This window comes from Muscardinus avellanarius (assembly GCF_963383645.1).
Source record: "Muscardinus avellanarius genome assembly, chromosome: 3".
Classification (NCBI taxonomy): Eukaryota; Metazoa; Chordata; class Mammalia; order Rodentia; family Gliridae; genus Muscardinus; species Muscardinus avellanarius.
In genome coordinates, this window is record NC_137788.1 from 112,529,629 (window position 1) to 112,546,921 (window position 17,293).

Consider the following 17,293-nt stretch of genomic DNA (forward strand, 5'->3'; position numbering starts at 1 on the left):
ACCGCCAAAAAAAAAATATATATATATATATGAAAAGAGGGCAAAAGAGGCGGTGAGGGCCACGGCGCTGCAGGTGCAGCCGGCTGCAGGGAGGACGAGGGTGCGGGCTCCGGCCTGGAGGGAAGCGACGCGCAGAGAACAAAGGTCGGGTCCCAGCGCAAGTCCGGGGAGCCCGAGCCGCAGCGCGCGGGCCGGGCGGGGCGGGCTGGGGTCGCGCGGGATCCCACGGCGCGGTGACCGGCGAGGCCGCGCCGAAAGAAGGGCGAGACGGGCAGAGGGCCGACCAGCTGGGCGCACAGCGAGGCCAAGAGGCCTCGAGGCCGAGAGGGAGGCGCGGCCATGCCGCCCCGCCCATCCCTGCCCGGCCGCCGCGGCGTGAGGGGAAAGGCGGGCGCGGAGCGGAGCGGCGGGGGAGGAGCCTGTGTCCACGCCCCAACCCGCCCAGAGAGGGGCGTGACGGAGTGTGGGAGGAGCCTGAAGCCACGCCCTAGGCCCGGGAGAGGCTGGCGCGGGGCCGTGAGGGGAGGGGCTTTGAAGCTCCGCTCCAACCAAGCCAGATAGAGGTGGTGTGGGAGGAGCCTAAGGCTCCGCCCTCTGGCCCGGAGAGGCCAACGCTGGGCCGCGGAGGGAGGAGCCTGTGGCCCCGCCCGTAGTCAGGCCTGAGAAAGGCGTGGCGAGGCACTATGTGGGCGGAGCCTGAGGCCCCGCCTTATATAGCTGGAGAGAGGCGGAGCGGGGTGCAGTGTGGGAGGAGCCTGAGGCCGGAGAGAGGACGGCGCGGGGCGGAGAGACGCGGCGGCGCGGGGCGGCGCGGGAGGGGAGGGGGCGGACGCGGGCCTGCGCCCCGGCGAGCCGAGGGGGAAGGGCCCGGAAGGAGGCGAGCCGCGGCGGCGCTGGGAGCCCGACGCCCGCTCTCGCCGGCCTGCGCCGGAGTCGGGTCCCGAGCGGCCGCAGAGGCCGAGCGCGGCGCGGGGCGTGGGCGAGCGGGCCGGGAGCCCGGGCGGCCCGGGGCTGCGGGAGCGGGGGCTGCGGCCGCCTTCCGGGCGAGGGGCGAGAGGGAGCGACGGAGGCCGAGAGCCCGGCAGCGGTGTGGAGGAGAAGCCCACCCGACCCAGCCCGGCGAGTCACAATAAGGGAGCCGCTCTTCTGACCCGAGGGGAGAGAGCAGAGAGCCGGGGGGACGAGAGGGAGCGAAATCTCTCGTTTCATGGAGGCTGAGGCGAGAGAGGTTTTCGGAGCCTGGATGTGGAGGAGCAAAACAGAAGAGCTAACTCAGGAAATTGTCTCTCGGAAAAAGGCCGAACGGAGGCTGGATCTTAGAATCAGGCTGGGCTAGGTGGAGGGAGGAACCTGCAAGTTTAAAGGAAAAAGGAAAGGAGAGAATATTTTTCAGAAATTCTCTCTGGTTTGTGGTTAATGCTACCCTTTTAAAGATAGAAAGCATCGCATTTCAGGTGTTTTTTTTTTTTTTTTTTTTTTTTTTCCTTGGTGCAATTGGCTTATTTCAGAATTTCAAGCCCTTTCATGTAAGGGCTTTTTTTTTTTTTTTTTTTTTTTTTTTTTTAAGATATCCACAGATTTTAGTTCCCAGTGCTGCACTGGACTTGGAAGAGTGCTGTTGTGTACATACTATTGTATGTTTTTATTTATTTATTTTTTACTGTGCAGATCAGCTGGAAGATTTTTTCCAAGTGACATTTCATATTCTGTTTTTTTCTTCTTCCCTCGAATATATATCTGCTATTGTCATTTTAAACATCGGCGACCAGAGAATTATTTTTCCCTTTTGGAGCTTGAGTCTCCCTTGCCAACAGGAGGACAGCTAGGGAAACTGGATTAAAAGGATGGTTTTATCTGTGTTTAGCAGTTAAGACTGATATTTTGAAGGCACATTCTTTCTGATTCATTTTTTAGCCCGTAGTGCTAACCTTGAAGAGATTTGTGGTTGGGATTTTGGTTTCTAAGAAGGTCATAATTTTTCCTCTTTTCCTTTCTATTTTTTTTTTTTTTTTTTTTTAGAGGAGGGAGGGGAAAGGGGTTTTAAGAGAAGAGACCATGTTAACTGGTAGAGGTAGAATAGGGCTTCAGTTACCAGGGTCCTGAGAGCTGGAAGAAAAAGGACTCAATATTCAAGTTGGGAGACCCTCCTCTGCCTTTCTTAAAAATTTGCAAGGGATTCAATCCTGAACAAGACACAGAAGCTACAGGATTCTGGAACCGTGGAGATACCGGGAAACCATGAGTGTAAGGCTACCCCAGAGCATAGACAGGTAGGTTTGCTTATAATTTGGTTTGTTAACACTTACTAAAGAAAAGAGGTGTTGCATTTTCAAAATTGATGGCGGGGGGTGTGGCTCCAGTGGGCTCTGGAATTGGTGGGGTGGGAGCATTATTGGTCTCTGAAGGCTGTCAGCATATATGATTATGTTCCCTCTGTGTGCATCCATGTTCAAAACATACCTCCCAATTCACTGTCTTGAAAACAAGCACTAGTCAGTAGAGCCAGGAGAGGGAGGAAGGGGGAAGTGCTTCCTGGCTTTTGACTTTGGCCTGGCTGGAGGTGGAATTTTGGCCCCCAACTTGCCTGGCAGGGATGGGAGGCAGGAGCCAGCTTGGTCCTGTGAGGCTGGGGGGACTGACTGGTTTTAGGTATTAGAGTTGCTGGAGAAAGGGTTCTGGCAGGGGCGTGGGCCTCCACCAGGCTGTTGTTCTGGAATGGTGGGCTTGGTGCTGGGGTGGGCCCCATTTCTAGAATGAGGAGGATGTTCTGAGCCTGAATGGTGGGGTAGAAACACCCTTGGTACCCATCCAGATCTAAATTTTTGCCAGTGGCCTAATATGGCCCCCCAAATGTTTAGGTCACATTCAAATCTCCTCCCTTCCAAGTTTAGTGTTTAAATGGAGACGTGCAAGCCAGTGCTCATGCTCTCGGTTTGTTCTTAATGAGCTTGACTCTGCAAAATGGGCCTCCCCAGAGGAGTTGCAGGGCTCTTGACCTGATGGGTAGAGAGAGGCACTGGCCCTCAGTCTTGAGAGCACAAGAAGCCCCTAGCCTCAGGAGTCTGCTGAGACAGTCTCCCCTGTCCTGATAATATTAGTGTGGTTGGAATTCTTTCCTCCAATATTCTGTACAACTTTGTAAGGTGTCAGCTTTTCCCCTCCGTCTCCTCCCTCGTCTTGGTCCTTTCCTCCTTGAGAATCTTGCGGGACGGTGTTTTAAAGGGTGCTGCACACACCCTAACTGAATGATAGGTTGTTGGAGGACTGAGCAAGCAGAGGGAGGGGACTGGGCCTGGGAGGAATATTACTGGAGAGAGGGGACAGGATATTTGCAAGGGAGCAGTGGCTCTCCCCATGTCTGGTTAACCTTTGGTTTTCCATGCTAATAATAATTTCCTTTTGACTGGCCTAGAATGCATATAATCTCTCTCCCCCAAGCACTAATCTCTGCGTTGCCTTAGAGTCCCATTTCGGATCATTCAGCAGTCCCCAGGCAGGGAACTGACTGCACGATGGTGCAAGGGAGGCATGCCATCACAGAACATACATGACTGCTTCAAACCTTCCCCTCCTGTTGCCTCTGCGTCGTTGCGGTAGGTGAGGCACGTCAAAGCCGGGAGCTGAATGGTTTACCTGGCCGCTCTTCTTCCTTCCCATCCTTTTTGAGTTTGGGGATTAGTGCACTTGCTGTCCTGAGACTGGGATGGTGCACTATTTCTGTGAATTCAGGGATTGGAGAAGGTGGAAAGGGGTGTGGGGGGAGGGGGACAGCTGGGTTGGTGTGAGTTGTTCCTTGGGGGTTTGGCTGTTCTCACAGTTACAGATCTCAGGCTCTGTACACCATGTTATGGTCTCCTAAATGCTTTCAGAAGACATGGCTCATTGGAGCCCCACAAATCAGAAGTTATTCTCAGTTATCAGGGGTGAAACTGAGGCTCAGAGGGGATTTGTGGTTTGCTCCATGCCATTTTGCCTGGCTAGTGGCAGAATCTGGACTCACACCGCCTCCTGAGTCCAGATCCCCGACCTTCTGTCACCCCATCCTGTGTGACTGGGTTTGTAGGTGCCCCTGCAGTGTGCGAGGGAGCCTTTTGCTGTCTCCCGCAGTGGAGGAAGGGGCTCTTCGGCTGTCAGGGTGCTCCCTTGCACTCCAGACCTGTAATTTCTATAGTTAAAGCACCATTTTCTCCTGTGGGATAATACAGCTTTGCAGGACAGGGGCTGCCCTTGCTTCCACCCGTCTGATGCTCTTCCCCATTAAGGGGGTAAGTTCTGGGACCCAAGGTGATAACGAGAAGGCATTCGAGTCATCTCCAGCCAGCCTCACTCACTGGCTCCTGCTCCCTTACAGCGCGTTCTGCTGGACCTTTTCACATCCTGGGCTGTAGACCCTATGAATTTTCAGTAATTCAGTCTCACACCACACTGGAAGCACTGATTGAAAGGAAATGCTGCGGATTCTGCAGGGTTTCTCTTCTTACTGTATCAGGGTTTTTTTTTTTATTATTATTATTTGTTTTGTGTGTGTGGAGAGAGCCTTATATAGATGCTAGAATCATGTTTTAGAAAATTAAATTGCACACACCTTGCACATAAGAACATGTGCCGGGGAGCTAGGAAACAAGACCCCAAAGGCTACATAAAGCAGCACGCGTCTGTCAGCGCCATGTTCGCAGGGACCGTGGTTGCTTTGCTTGTTTTATCTCTGGCATGTCGGGCCTGGTGCCTTGGATGCAGTAAGTGCTCCAGAACTGAACCTGTCAGCAAGGGTAAATCCTCCCATTTCAGGTTGTTTTCACCATTTCTCTGTTAATTTCAAATGCAGTCAAAATCAGGTCAGTTAGAGAAGGCTTCCTAGGTGGAGTGCATTTTTCTAGTAGATAAGCGGAAGGATCATGTATTTAGAGAGAGATTGAGGCTTGAAGACGACTTTGGAATAACTAATTGGCCGTCTTTTGTGCTCCTCGGTCCTGTTGGGTGGTGATTCCTGGGTCCAGAGGAAGCAGAAACATTTGCAACTAGTCTCTTTTTGTGGTACCCCAGGAGCATTCTACCTCAGTGCTACACCCCCAGCCAGCCCTATTATATTTTTATTTTATTATTATTTTTTAATTTTTTGGTGGTACTGCGGTTTCTTGGAAGCCCATCTGCCTCCAGGCTACACTCCCAGACCTATTTTTTATATTTTTATTTGGAAACAGGGTCTCTTAAGCCAGCACAGCTGGCTTTGAACCTGTGAGATCCTCCTGTCTCCGCCTCCCAAGCTTGGGGATTACAAGCATGCGCCACCACACCCAGCGCTATATTTTTATTTTGAAACAGAGGCTCACTAGGTTGATGAATCTCACTACTTTTTTTTTCTTTTTCTTTTTCTTTTTGGAGTACTGGGAATGGAACCCACAAGCATTCGACCTTCGAGCTACACCCCCAGCCCTATTTTTTTATTCTTTATTTTGAAACGGGGTCTCACCGATTTGCAAAGGGCCTCCCTCACTAAGTTGCTGAGGCTGTGCGTAGCCATGACCCTCCTCTCTCAGCCTCCCAGATGCTGGGATTACAAGCGTGCGCCACCATGCCCAGCTAAGAGAGTCTCATTACTTGCTGAGGCTGTCCTTGAACCTGTGATCTCCTGTCAGCCTCCCAAATACTGGGATTAAAAGCATGTGCCAAGCCAGGCGTGGTGGTGCACAATTGTAATCCCAGTACTTGGGAGGCTGAGACAGGAGGATCATGCAGGTTTGAAACCAGCCTCAGCTACTTAGGCCCTCAGCAACTTAGTGAGACCCTGTTTCCAAACAGAATATAAAATAGATCTCTGCACCACGCCCCACTGGCAACTAGGCTTTATTCTTTAGTGCAAGTCAGTTGTTCCTGGAAGATGGGCTGAAGCTCTTCACCACCTCTCTTTCCATTTTTGTTTTGGATAATTTGTTGCCCATATATATATATATATATATATATATATATATATATATAATTTATATATGTATATAACACTATATATTATATAATTATAATTATATATAATTGTATATATATAATTTTCAAGAGTTTCTTTTTTTTTTTTTGGTGGTACTGGGGTTCCTGGAAGCCCTTCTACCTCAGGGCTACACTCCCAGACCTATTTTATACTTTGTATTTGGAAACAGGGTCTCCTAAGCCAACCGGCGCGGCTGGCTTCCAACCTGCGCGATCCTCCTGTCTCTGCCTCCCAAGTGCGGGGGATTACAAGCGTGCGCCACCACGCCCAGCAAGAGTTTCTAAAAATATTCATCATATTGCACATAGAGATGATGGTTATTATTTTTGAAACAGGTTCTCACTAAATTGCTGAGGGCCTAGCCATAACTTTTATTCTTTATTTTGAAACAGGATATCACTAAGTCATGAAGGGCCTCACTAAGCAGCTGAGGTTGGCCTCGAACCTGCCATCCTCCTGTCTCAGCCTCCCACGTACTGGGATTACAAATTACAAGCGTGCACAGCTGCACACGGAGATTATGGTACTGAATTATTCTTTCAGGAATGGTAATGAGTTTTGCTTAGTCATTGATAATCTGTTTGCCTTTTTCCCATGACGCATATTTTTGAAATGGCCAGATTGATTAGGAGTTTTAATCTGTGAAATAGCTTTTCCTGTGCACAAAGTTAGCTCAAGTGAGGACCCAACCAGAGATGTCTTTCAGGAGTTCTTGGTTTGAGCCCTGCCTTTCCCTTTGACTCTGTGACCTTGGGCGAGTCCTGGCCTCCGACTTCCTGGTGCAAAGCAGCTGTGGGGAAAGCAGCAGCTCATTCCTGTGAAGTCCTTTCCAGTTCTCACTTTTCTTTTCCTGCGCTACTGGGGTTAGAACCAGGGCTGCACCCATACTAGGCAAGTGCTCTACCACGGAGTCATATTCCCCAGCCATATTTTATTTTTTATTTTGAGACAGACTTTTGCTAAATTACCGAGGCTGACCTCAAACTTTGTGATCCTCCTGTCTCAGCTTCCTGAGTAACGGATTTTACCACTGCTCCCAGCTCACAAACACTTTTTTTTTTCAATACTGGGGATTGAACACAGAGACATTCCACTTCCGAGCTACACCCTGAGCCCAATTATTAATTCTTTAGCTTGAAGTTTTAATTCTTTAGTTGTAGAGAGTCTCATTAAGTAGCTGAGGCTGGCCTCAAAACTGCAATCCTCCTATTTTAGCCTCCCAAGTACTGGTATTACAAGCATTCACCACACGTGGCTTCTTTCTTTTTATCTGTGGTGCTAGGGATTGAACCCAGAACCTCACATATGCCGGGCCACTAAACTGCTCTACCGTTGATCGGCACCCCGAGCCCTAGAGCAGATCTGTTCTCTTACCTCGGAAGGCTCCTTGTCATAGAAGCATACGACTTGTCTAATTCAGAATGCGTCCAGACCTACCAGCTGGTCTCAGGGGAGATCTCTTGAGTTTTTGGTCATTATTGAGCTCTGGAACAAAGAAATCCCCAAGCATTTAGCTGGGCTTCTACCTAGTTTAGAAAGTTAGCCTCCCAGAACAGCGATAGAGATCTAGAACTACAAATAGTGCTGGGTCTTTTCCAAAATATTTTCTGGTAAAACATTTGGTAATTAATTTGGCGATTAATCACCATTATGAGCAGGAGTAGGCTAAGCTTAACCTCAGAGACTCAAAAACCTTTCTGAAAGAGTGCTTTAATTCATCTTTAAAGCTTTTTTTCTAGATTACTGTCAGGCAGAGGCCCTATACCTTTTCAGGAACATAGACAAAAAATAAAATGCCTATAAATTATTAAAAATAAAAAAGATTTTGTGAAGGGCACATACTTAATCCCCAAATAAATGTAAAAGCTAAGGAGTTCTGGAAGGTCATACCTCTATGGAATAGAGGCTGGAAACTGGAATTTGGGTAGTGTTCCTCATTGGTTTAAAGATCTAAGATTCTGATGTTTGTGAAAGTGTCTTAACTGTGAAATTCTGTGAAATATAAGGTGAGCTATTTTAATCTATACTGACTGAATTTGTTTCACATCTTTATAGTGGCATTGCCACTAAAAATCTACTTAATTAGCCGGTCACACCTGCAACTCCAGTACTGAGGAGGCTAAGACAGGAGGATCCCAGGTTTGAGGTCAGATTGAGTAATGAGGAATGTAGGGAGACCCCTTTCTTTCTTTCTTTCTTTCTTTCTTTCTTTCTTTCTTTCTTTCTTTTTTTTTTTTGTGGTACTGGGGGTGGAACCCAGAGGCTTTCTACCTCTGGGCTATACTCCCAGACCTTTTTTATATTTTATTTGGAAACAGGGTCTCACTAAGTTGCTGCTGAGAGCCTCATTAAGTAGCTGAGGCTGGCTTCGAACCTGTGCGATCCTCCTGTCTCAGCCTCCCATGCTCGGGGATTACAAGCGTGTGCCACCATGCCTGGCTGGGAGACCCTTTTTTTTTTTTTTTTTCCAGGTCTGGGGATGGAACCCAGGGGCATTTGACCTCCGAGCTACACCCCCTGCCCTATTTTTTATTCTTTATTTTGTTACCGGGTCTCACTGAGTTACAGAGGGCCTCACTAAGTAGCTGAGGCTGTCCACGAACCGTGATCCTTCAGGTCTCAGCCTCCCGAATGCTGGGATTACAAGCGTGCGCCACCACGCCCGGCTTGGGAGACCCTTTTCAAAATAAAAAAAAGTCAGGGATATAGCTCAGAGGTAGAGCTCCCTGGGTTCAGTCCCAATACCACACACACACACACACACACACACACACACACACACACACACAACACACACACACACACACACACAAATTTTTATTGGCTTGTTTTTAAAACTTAAATGGGCTGGGCATGTTGATGCATGCCAGTATTCTCAGTATTTGGGAGGCTGAGATAGGAGGATCATGGGTTCAAGGACAGCCTCAGCAATGTAGCTAAGACTCTTAACAGCCCAGGGACACCCTGTTTCAAAACAAAAAATAAAAAGGGCTGGGAGTATAGCTCAGAGGTAGAATGCCCTTGGGTTCAATCACACGCGCGTGCGCACGCACACACACACACACACACACACACATGCACACACGGAGGATTTATTGTGTGGCTCGGGCACTTTTCCCTGTGGACTGTATGTTCTTCCTTTTCTCAATCACCATTTTGGGAAAAAACCAAGTGCAGCACAGTCCTGCACGTGGCTCCAAGGTCACGCCCTCAGCAACGGGGCAGGGACAAGGGGCTTCGGGAGCCCCTGGTTCTGGTGCTCTGCTCTAGGGAGGGAGAGGAAAAGACTGCTTAAAAGCAATGTAGACCGCCTGTGACAGGAAGCTTGGAATTCCAGGAAAGCGCTCTGTATGCTGGGGCCAGCTTTGTGAAATGACCTTAGAAAGATGCTCACTGCTCTTGACCTCTTATCTGGAAAGATGAGTACTTTGGGCAGGCCAGCCTCCAGGATTTGATTCCTTGTAGCTGCTGCGAGCCTTGAGCCCCTGGAAGCACAGGACCTGTGTCCTTCTTTTCAGCCAGCCAGGATTTTTTTTATCAGGAATCATCTAGTCTTCCTGAAAACCAGTGAAAATGAAAGTTCGAAAAGACCAGGGTGCTACTGCCTGGTGAGAAGGGCGGGAAAGTGAAGTGCAGGGGGTGGAGAGTGGGGAAACTGCGTGGCCCCTAAAAGCACTGGAGCAGGATCTGGAAGCTGTTTTGTTGTTGTTTTGCGGTACTGAGGATGGAACCCAGGGGCATTCTACCTCTGAGCTGCACCCCCAGCCCTATTTTTTATTCTTTTTTTAAACCAGAGTCTCACTGAGTTGCAGGGGGCCTCACTAAGAAGCTGAGGCTGTCTTCGAACCCGGATCCTCCTGTCTCAGCCTCCTGAAGGCTGGGGTTACAAGTGTGAGCCCCCACGCCCGGCTCTGGAAGGTGTTTTTAAGGTACCAGATTTGTGGTACTAAATAATTGAATAGATTTGAGGGGAAATAGCAGAAGTCTGGTAGGGGCTTCATTACCTTGCCCTTTCTTCCTGACTCCAAACAGGCTATGTCTTTTTCTTGTTTCTTTTCTTGTTTTAGTACTGGGGATTGATCTCAGGGGTTCTCTACCCTGTGCTACACCCTCAGCCCTTTTTATTAAATTTTGTTTTGAGACAGGGTCTTGCTAAGTCACCCAGGCTGGCCTCAAACTTACAGTCTTCCTGCCTCAGCCTCCCTAGTAGCTGGCTTACAGGCATGGGCCACTGTGCCTGACCCTTTGCTACAACTCAAAGCCATTTTATTGCCTTTAATTCTTATTTCAGTGTGGGTTCCAAAGTCACAAGTGTCCCACTACTTTTAATAACTTCTTCAAGATGTTTCTCCTTATTCTGAAGTACAGCAAACTGACATGTGAATGTTGGCGTTGGAGTGAAGTCGCATCAACACTTTGGTTCCCAGCCCTCGCTCCTTTCTCTCCAGTGCTTGGGGAGCGGCTGCTCAGTGGTGTGATGGGGGATCTGAAGTCAGCGGCCATCGGCGCAGCAGCTCCCGAGCCGAGGGGAGAGCCGAGACCGAGACCCGAGACCTGCCGCACTTGGCCAGCAGCTGATTGGACTGCAAATATTTATCCAGTGCTTCCCTGCCCAGCTCGGTTCTTGGTGTTCTCAGTGTTCTCGTAGATAACATACAGGAACGTGGAGCTTACATTCTTTTGGGGAAATATTAATGCGACACAAAACAGTAAGAAAACAAAGTAGGTAATTGCTGAATCTTTATACCAGAAAAGGTCCATTGAGAGTGGAAGGTTGCTGGTGAAAATGACCAGGGAGGGATATTTAGAGCTAGTGTAGATGGGAGGGAGAGGAGCCATCTCCAGCAAGGTGGGTGGCTGAAAGGCTCCCGGGCTAGCCGGGAGTGCGGGCTGCCGGGCTGGTGGGCCTACAGCGCAGAGAAAGAGTGGGCTGGCAGGTGGGCAGGGGGGATGAGGTGCCCACACTTCATGCACCAGAGAAAGGGAGCCAGTGAAGCTTCAGGTATTATATGCTGAGGGAAAAACAGTGTTTAAAGGGAGGATTCCTTTTGTATGTGTGTGTGGTATTGAGGATTGAGCCCAGGGCATTCTACCTCTGAGCTGTACTCCAAGCCCTAATATCATTATTACTACTTTTAAACACTGTCTCACTAAGTTGCTGAGGCTGGCCTCCAACTTGGGAGACCCTCCCGTTTCAGCCTCCCAAGTACTGGGATCACGAGCAGCAGCCTCCATGCCTGGTTTAGGATTCTGATACTGATACGTAAGTCGACGAGAGCTTGAGGTCGGTAAGGTGAGGTAGGAGTGTTCGTTGCAGGCCCTGGCCAAAGAGGATGAGTTTCTGGATCTGAGTGGTTCTGGTGGGAACGGGAGGGGAAGCGGGATTCCGAGACATTTTGGAAGGCGAATCAAGGAGGCGTGTCCAGGCTGAATGTGACTGAGCCCCAGGCTTTTGAGGCCGGCCGACTAGGAGAGGTAGTGCTGGAATAGGACCTGAGAAGTCGCTTGCCTCCTGACACCTGGCACTTCACAAATCTAGCCCGTTGAGAAAGCCTTATCTTGCTGAGACTCTTGGGTTGTTTCTGGCAAATCGTTTCCGAGTTCTTCAGTGTGGAAGGGTAAGGAGAGTCAGTTTCTAGGTGATCTCTTATTTTAGGAAGTTGGGCCCTGATTGAGGAGCTTAGCTCACACTTGATGGGCCCTGACTAATCAGTCATACCCCATTCCCACACAGCAGACCAAACTCCAAGATGTAGAAACCATCCCAGTAGCATAATAGAAAAACAAAGACTGTTGCAGGCGTGGTGGTACACACTCGTAATTCCAGTACTTGGAAAGCTGAGACGGAAGGATTGCAGGTTCATGGCCAGTCTCAGCAACTTAGTGAAGTCAACTGCAACATAGTGAGACCCTGTTTCCAAATAAAAGAATAAAATAGGTTCTGTCCATAGTACCACACACACACAAAAAAGAACGTTGTGTGGAGATTGTTGTGTGAACCCCACTCAGCCACCGACTTGCTGTGTGATCGGGATGATTTGTGTAAAAGCATTTTGCGAATTCTATAGTGCCAAACATATGGTCAGTGTTGTTAAGGCATTTGGTTTGGCAGGGACCCCAGACGACCTGAACTCTCATTGACTGCTGCTAGAAGACGCAGCTTGGGTTCCCTGCAGGGCTGTGCTGACTCTCTGCTGAGGGCTGACAGGCATGGCTCTGGAACCCAGGGAATGATCAGTAGTTAAAAATTAGGTGCCTAAGATCTCAGCCAAGCAGACTTGATCCTGCTCGGCTTGAAACCCACAGAGACCGCTTCCTCGGGCTTGGGATTCCTGACTTTGTTCAGTTGAGACATGTCTCCCAATTACTGTGTCTGCCCCTCGCTTCAGGTGGACCAAGCCCTGCCTCACACCTTTGTGCTCCGTTCTTCTTGTCCCCAGCCCTTGAGCCATATTACCTTCAAGGAAACCTCTTTCGTTAACGCCATCGAACCCCACACATTTGTACTCCTGAGCCTTCCTTTTGTATGTGCCTATACCAATTCAACTATTTTATTTGTGTATAATAACTTATGTAAAAGTTCTAGAAGACTCCCTAGCACACGGTAGACTGCTACAAATAAGTGGTAGTGCTGTCCTGTTCTTGGCATCTCTCCTGTTTTTATTGTATCGTGTCCTGTTACCCAGGGTTCAAGAGCAGTGCCTCTGAATTCACCTTTCTGGGCTGTCCTCTAGTGCCCAGCTTGGTTGTCTTCATACCAGGTATGCTGCTTCCTGGCTTGAAATCTACCTTGCTGCCGCTGCTGCTGCTACTGTTTCATGTGTGGTACTGGGAGTTGAACCCAGAAGCAAGGTGCATTCTACCTCCAAGCTACACCTCAGGCCTATTTTTTATTCTTTGTTTTGAAACAGAGTCTCACTGAGGTGCAAAGGGCCTCACTAAGTAGCTGAGGTTGAAGCGCGATCCTCTTGTCTCAGCCTCCCAAATGCTGAGATTACAAGTGTGTGCCACCACATCCGACTCTTAGTTTTTTATTTTGACACTGGGTTTTGCTAAGTTGCTGAAGCTGTCCTTAAACTTGAGACCCTCCTGTCTCAGCCTCCCAAGTACTGGGAGCACAGCCACATGCCACCACACCCGGGTGTAGCCCTCTCTTCACCTTGCTGCTTCCCATCAGGAATAGCCAAGGGATTTCAAGAAAGCACTTCTAACCACTGCTTGCCAGAAACTGAGCCCAAGAATCCCCCCTGTTCTTCCTGGGCTGGGTCCTTGGCACCCAGTGTCCCCTCCGGGGACAGAGCAGCCTTGTTGGGTTGTCTTCAGCCTTCAGCTGCTCGAGTTCTGGGATTCCCCCGTTGGCGGCCTGGCTTCCGGGCTGCCCCCCCCCACCGTGGGGGGTCTGGGGCCCAGGCCCACCCCGCTATTGTCCCGTCTGCCCCTGTTGGCCGGTTCACTTCCAGAGTAGGGCCCTCCAGAGCTCCCTCCAAGAGACTGCCGCAGCAGAGAAAGGCCACTGTTGTTCGGGGAGGTGGCTGGAGAGAGGAGTGAGTAGCTGTGTGAATGGGACTTTGTGTGAGGCCAGGACGACAGGCCACTTCTCAGAGCCCGCGGCCGGAAAACTACTAGGGTGTCAGCGTCTTCACAGCAGGAGGGCTTCGGGTTCAGGCCCGTTCGTGGTCCTTCACATAGGAAGATCAACCCATTAACAGATCTCCACAGTGAGCTGCGGGCACTTGGGATTCAGTGTGAATTTGTTGCGTATTACCCCCTCGAGGAACTTCTGGTTTTGTTGTGGGGGGGGGGGAGAAAATCAGTAGGAATTGTGGCTAGCACCCAGTCCACCCTGTGAGGGACACGCATAGGTTTCCTAGAGGACGGGACCTTGGAGTTGAGGCCAGGAGGGAGGAGGAACAGGAGTCCAGGCAGGGTGAGGGAGTCCAGGCGGGGTGAGCTAGGTACGGAATGAAGCTTGAAGGCAAGAAAGGGCGTGCTGTTGTGGGTGTTAAGCCGGGCGGGCGTGGTGGTGCACGCCTGTGACCCCAGTACTTGGGAGGCAAGGCAAAAGGTTTGCAGGTTCAAGGACAGCCTCAGCAAGTAGTGAGACTTTCATCAACCCCGCAAGAATTTAAAAAGGGGGGAGGCTGGGGGTGTAGCTCAGAGGTAGACTGCTCCTGGGTTCAACTCCAAGTGTAATAAATAAATAACTAAAAAATAATAAAATCAATCTGGTAGCGTAACTCAGTAATAGAATGTCGCTGGGTTTAATCCCCAGCAGCATACACACACACACATGCGCACACACACAAATCCAACTTCCCATTTGTTGATCCAGCTCAGGGGAATTATTTTATTCAATCAACACACTTATTAAATACATACTAAATATTATACAGCATTCTAGATACTGGAATACACCAGAGCTTGGCAGCGGGGTTCTGTTGAAGCAAGACAGCCATGGAGGAGGTATAAAGCATGTCACTATTAGTTAGGGCTCAGAGCATCGACCTGGCTTCATGGCTGCGGTGGGATGAGACAGGAGTAGGGGGGAAATGAGAGGCACACGAGCCAGCCTTGAACCACTGAGCCTCACATATCCCACTCTGTGAATGCATCAACAAGCAGGAAGGAGCCAGGAGAAGCTGAGCCCTTCCAGGGCGAGCCCCAGGGACCTGCGTGCCCCACGAGGCCCACCAGCCAGCAGTGCATTCAGCTCTCAGGACTCGGCATCGATGAAGGCAGAGCTCTTCATCGGTCACTTCCCCAGCCCTCCTCTGGGCGTTGCTGCACTTGGGGACACATGAGACTTTGGGGACGCTCCAGACCCAAGCCAGAACACAGGCTACTTGCAAGGGTGGCGCGCCTTCGGGAGTCTGTTAGTAATGGAGTCACCAGTGCCTAGGATCAGGGCGGATGGGGACGGGCCATGTTCCCAGGTAATGTGACTTTGGAAACTTGAGTTTGCCTCTCTCCCACAAAGGTCCCTGTAGATTTTTGTATGGAATTCACATCTATTGTGCCTGTCTTTTCCATAAATATCTCCAGTTTCTACATCTGGGCTCTGTACTATAGGTGGTATCCATGAGCTGCTTGGAATAATTTCTAGTAGCTTTCATTGGCTAATGTTCACATGTTGATGGGTTCTCTCATGGTTCAAAGTTCTTGCAGTTTTTCATACTAACCCCTAACGCTAGTCTGTCCTGCACTTGGGGAGCCCAAGAACCACAGTCCTCTGTTTTCCCCCATGGCGTTATATCTAGCCATTGAGGTTTATAGAAGGGCAGGTAGAGAGAGATCCATAACAGCATTTGTCCAGCGCTTGGCTGATTTTGAAAGTGCGTTAGCAGCCATTCTGATATGTGGCTGTTACAACTATCTCTTTTTAGGTGGGAAGGCTGGAGTCATGGGCGTTGTGGCGAGTCCACAGCACAGTAGCGACCTTGGTGCTCGGACTGAGCCCTTGCTTAAGCAGGCATCCAATTTGGCCCCTGGCTTGGTTCTCCCAGTCAGCCAGGGCTCCAAGGAGCCCCCCAGCACAGATCTCAGAAGTCCCCTTCTGGCTTGCAGTCTTGTTGAAGGAACTGAGCTCGGATGCAGTCTGTCCTCCGAGTTCTAGCCCCGGCGTCTTTGCAGCAGATGTCCTGGTGATCTGGGACTCTGAGCTTTCTTTCCTCTTGTGGTCTTGCCTTGCTGCTCTGATTATTTACACCAGGGATGTGTTGCTTGGGAGCCCTTTGAGCTTGGCTACTTTGGAAAAGTCTATTTCCAGTAAAAGAAACTCTGCTTGTATGTGCGCTCCAAGAGGACAGTCTGAGAAATAGTCCTTAGCAGGTTAGGAGGCCCCGAATGAGCAGAAGGAATAGGAAGGTGGCTGGAGGACAGACTCTCCAAGTGGTGACGGAAAATTCTTTCCTGGGTCGAGAAGAGCGAAGGCAGACGCAGCGCGACACACCCTGCCTGGCCTCATTGGTGGGCGGCCGCCTCCAGAGTGCTGCTTAGGCCACCAGGGCTTCCACCGCGTCTGGTCGTTTCACTTTCTGTCCTGGTGAGCAAACATTTGGTCTTATTAGAGTGCTGCTGCAAGAACCAGGGTGTCAGTCAGGCAGAGGTAAGAATGCGCGCACTGTTATCATAGCACAAGCTGTGCGCCCCGCGTGCTTCCTTCACAGCGTTCGCCCGTCTACTGCTCAGCTTCATCCTCAGAGCCGGGGCTGCGATGGGGGGCTCCTCTCTTCAGGCGACCTAGTTCCTTCCTCTCCTTGCTGCCCCTTGGTTCCCCCAGAGTGTACTGTCTTGAACACACTTCGCACCTTTTGGAATTGCCCCCCTTCATACAACCTGGCTTCTCTGTCTTTAATCTAGCAAACGGAGATTCCTGTCCTCCTTGGTAATTAACAGGCGCTCATCTGTGTGGCCGCCCCGTCTGTCATCATCAGTCCCCTGGTGGCCTTTTATATGAAAGCCACAAGATTAGGAAATCAGTTGGCTAGGGCAGAGAGAGGGCCAATTCTGAGGCTAGGAACCCACAGGTTCAGCAAGATGGGAGAGAATGAGATAAGCAGTGGGCAGCTGAGGTCCTTCTCCCTCCCTGCCGCCTCAGCCTCTGCTGCTGCCCCGCAGCCTGTGTGTGCCTTGCTCTTCTGCATACCTAGGAGATAACAGAGATAGCTGGCCCTGCCTTCCCATACCTGACTGTGGACTGGCAAGCAAGAGACCTCGGAACCTTTGAGCAGTGAGGCCTTTACCAGAGACACACAGCCCACAGCCCCGAGTTCGCCCTGGTGATACAGCCAGTCTGGTGGAGATAAGGGATATGGAATCTTCAGTTCTTATTTGGTAACATAATGTTACTGACTCCAAGTTGATGTACCAGCACTGTGTTAGATTAGTATTCTTAAGCATGTCCTTAACCTTAGATATGTGTTCACAAAGTAGGAAAAGAAGTTAGCTGGATGTGGTGGCGCACGCTTGGAATCCCAGCATTTCAGAAGCTGAGACAGGAGGATCACAGTTCACGGCCAATCTCAGCCACTCAGTAAGGCCCTCTGCAACTCAGTGAGACCCTGTTTCAAAATAAAGAATAAAAACCAGGGCTGGGGGTGCAGCTCAGAGGTAGAGTGCCCCTGGGCTCCATCCCCAGTACCGCGCACGCACACTAAGTTTTCTCTGGTATTAGGAATAGATTTAGGGATACAAGAGAAAGGAAGCGAGAGCCTTAGCCTCTGCGGTAAGTGCAGGCCAGAGCTGACGTCCTTGCTGCTGAGCTGAAAATCTCCGCTGTTTTGACCATGGCACAGACACAGGCTTCTTACTCCA

At 50.1% G+C, this 17,293-nt stretch overlaps 1 protein-coding gene across 1 annotated transcript in view; it reads left to right on the forward strand.

Moving 5' to 3' along the window:
• Positions 1-2,238: 2,238 nt before the first annotated feature.
• The window catches only part of ARHGEF11 (Rho guanine nucleotide exchange factor 11), a gene marked incomplete at both ends in the record, with an annotated part of 100,208 nt that continues 85,153 nt past the window's right edge, over positions 2,239-17,293 (forward strand). The window contains one exon of the mRNA XM_080692756.1: positions 2,239-2,270. Within this exon, the coding sequence (XP_080548882.1) occupies positions 2,239-2,270 (32 nt within the window). The remainder of the gene's footprint in view (positions 2,271-17,293) is intronic.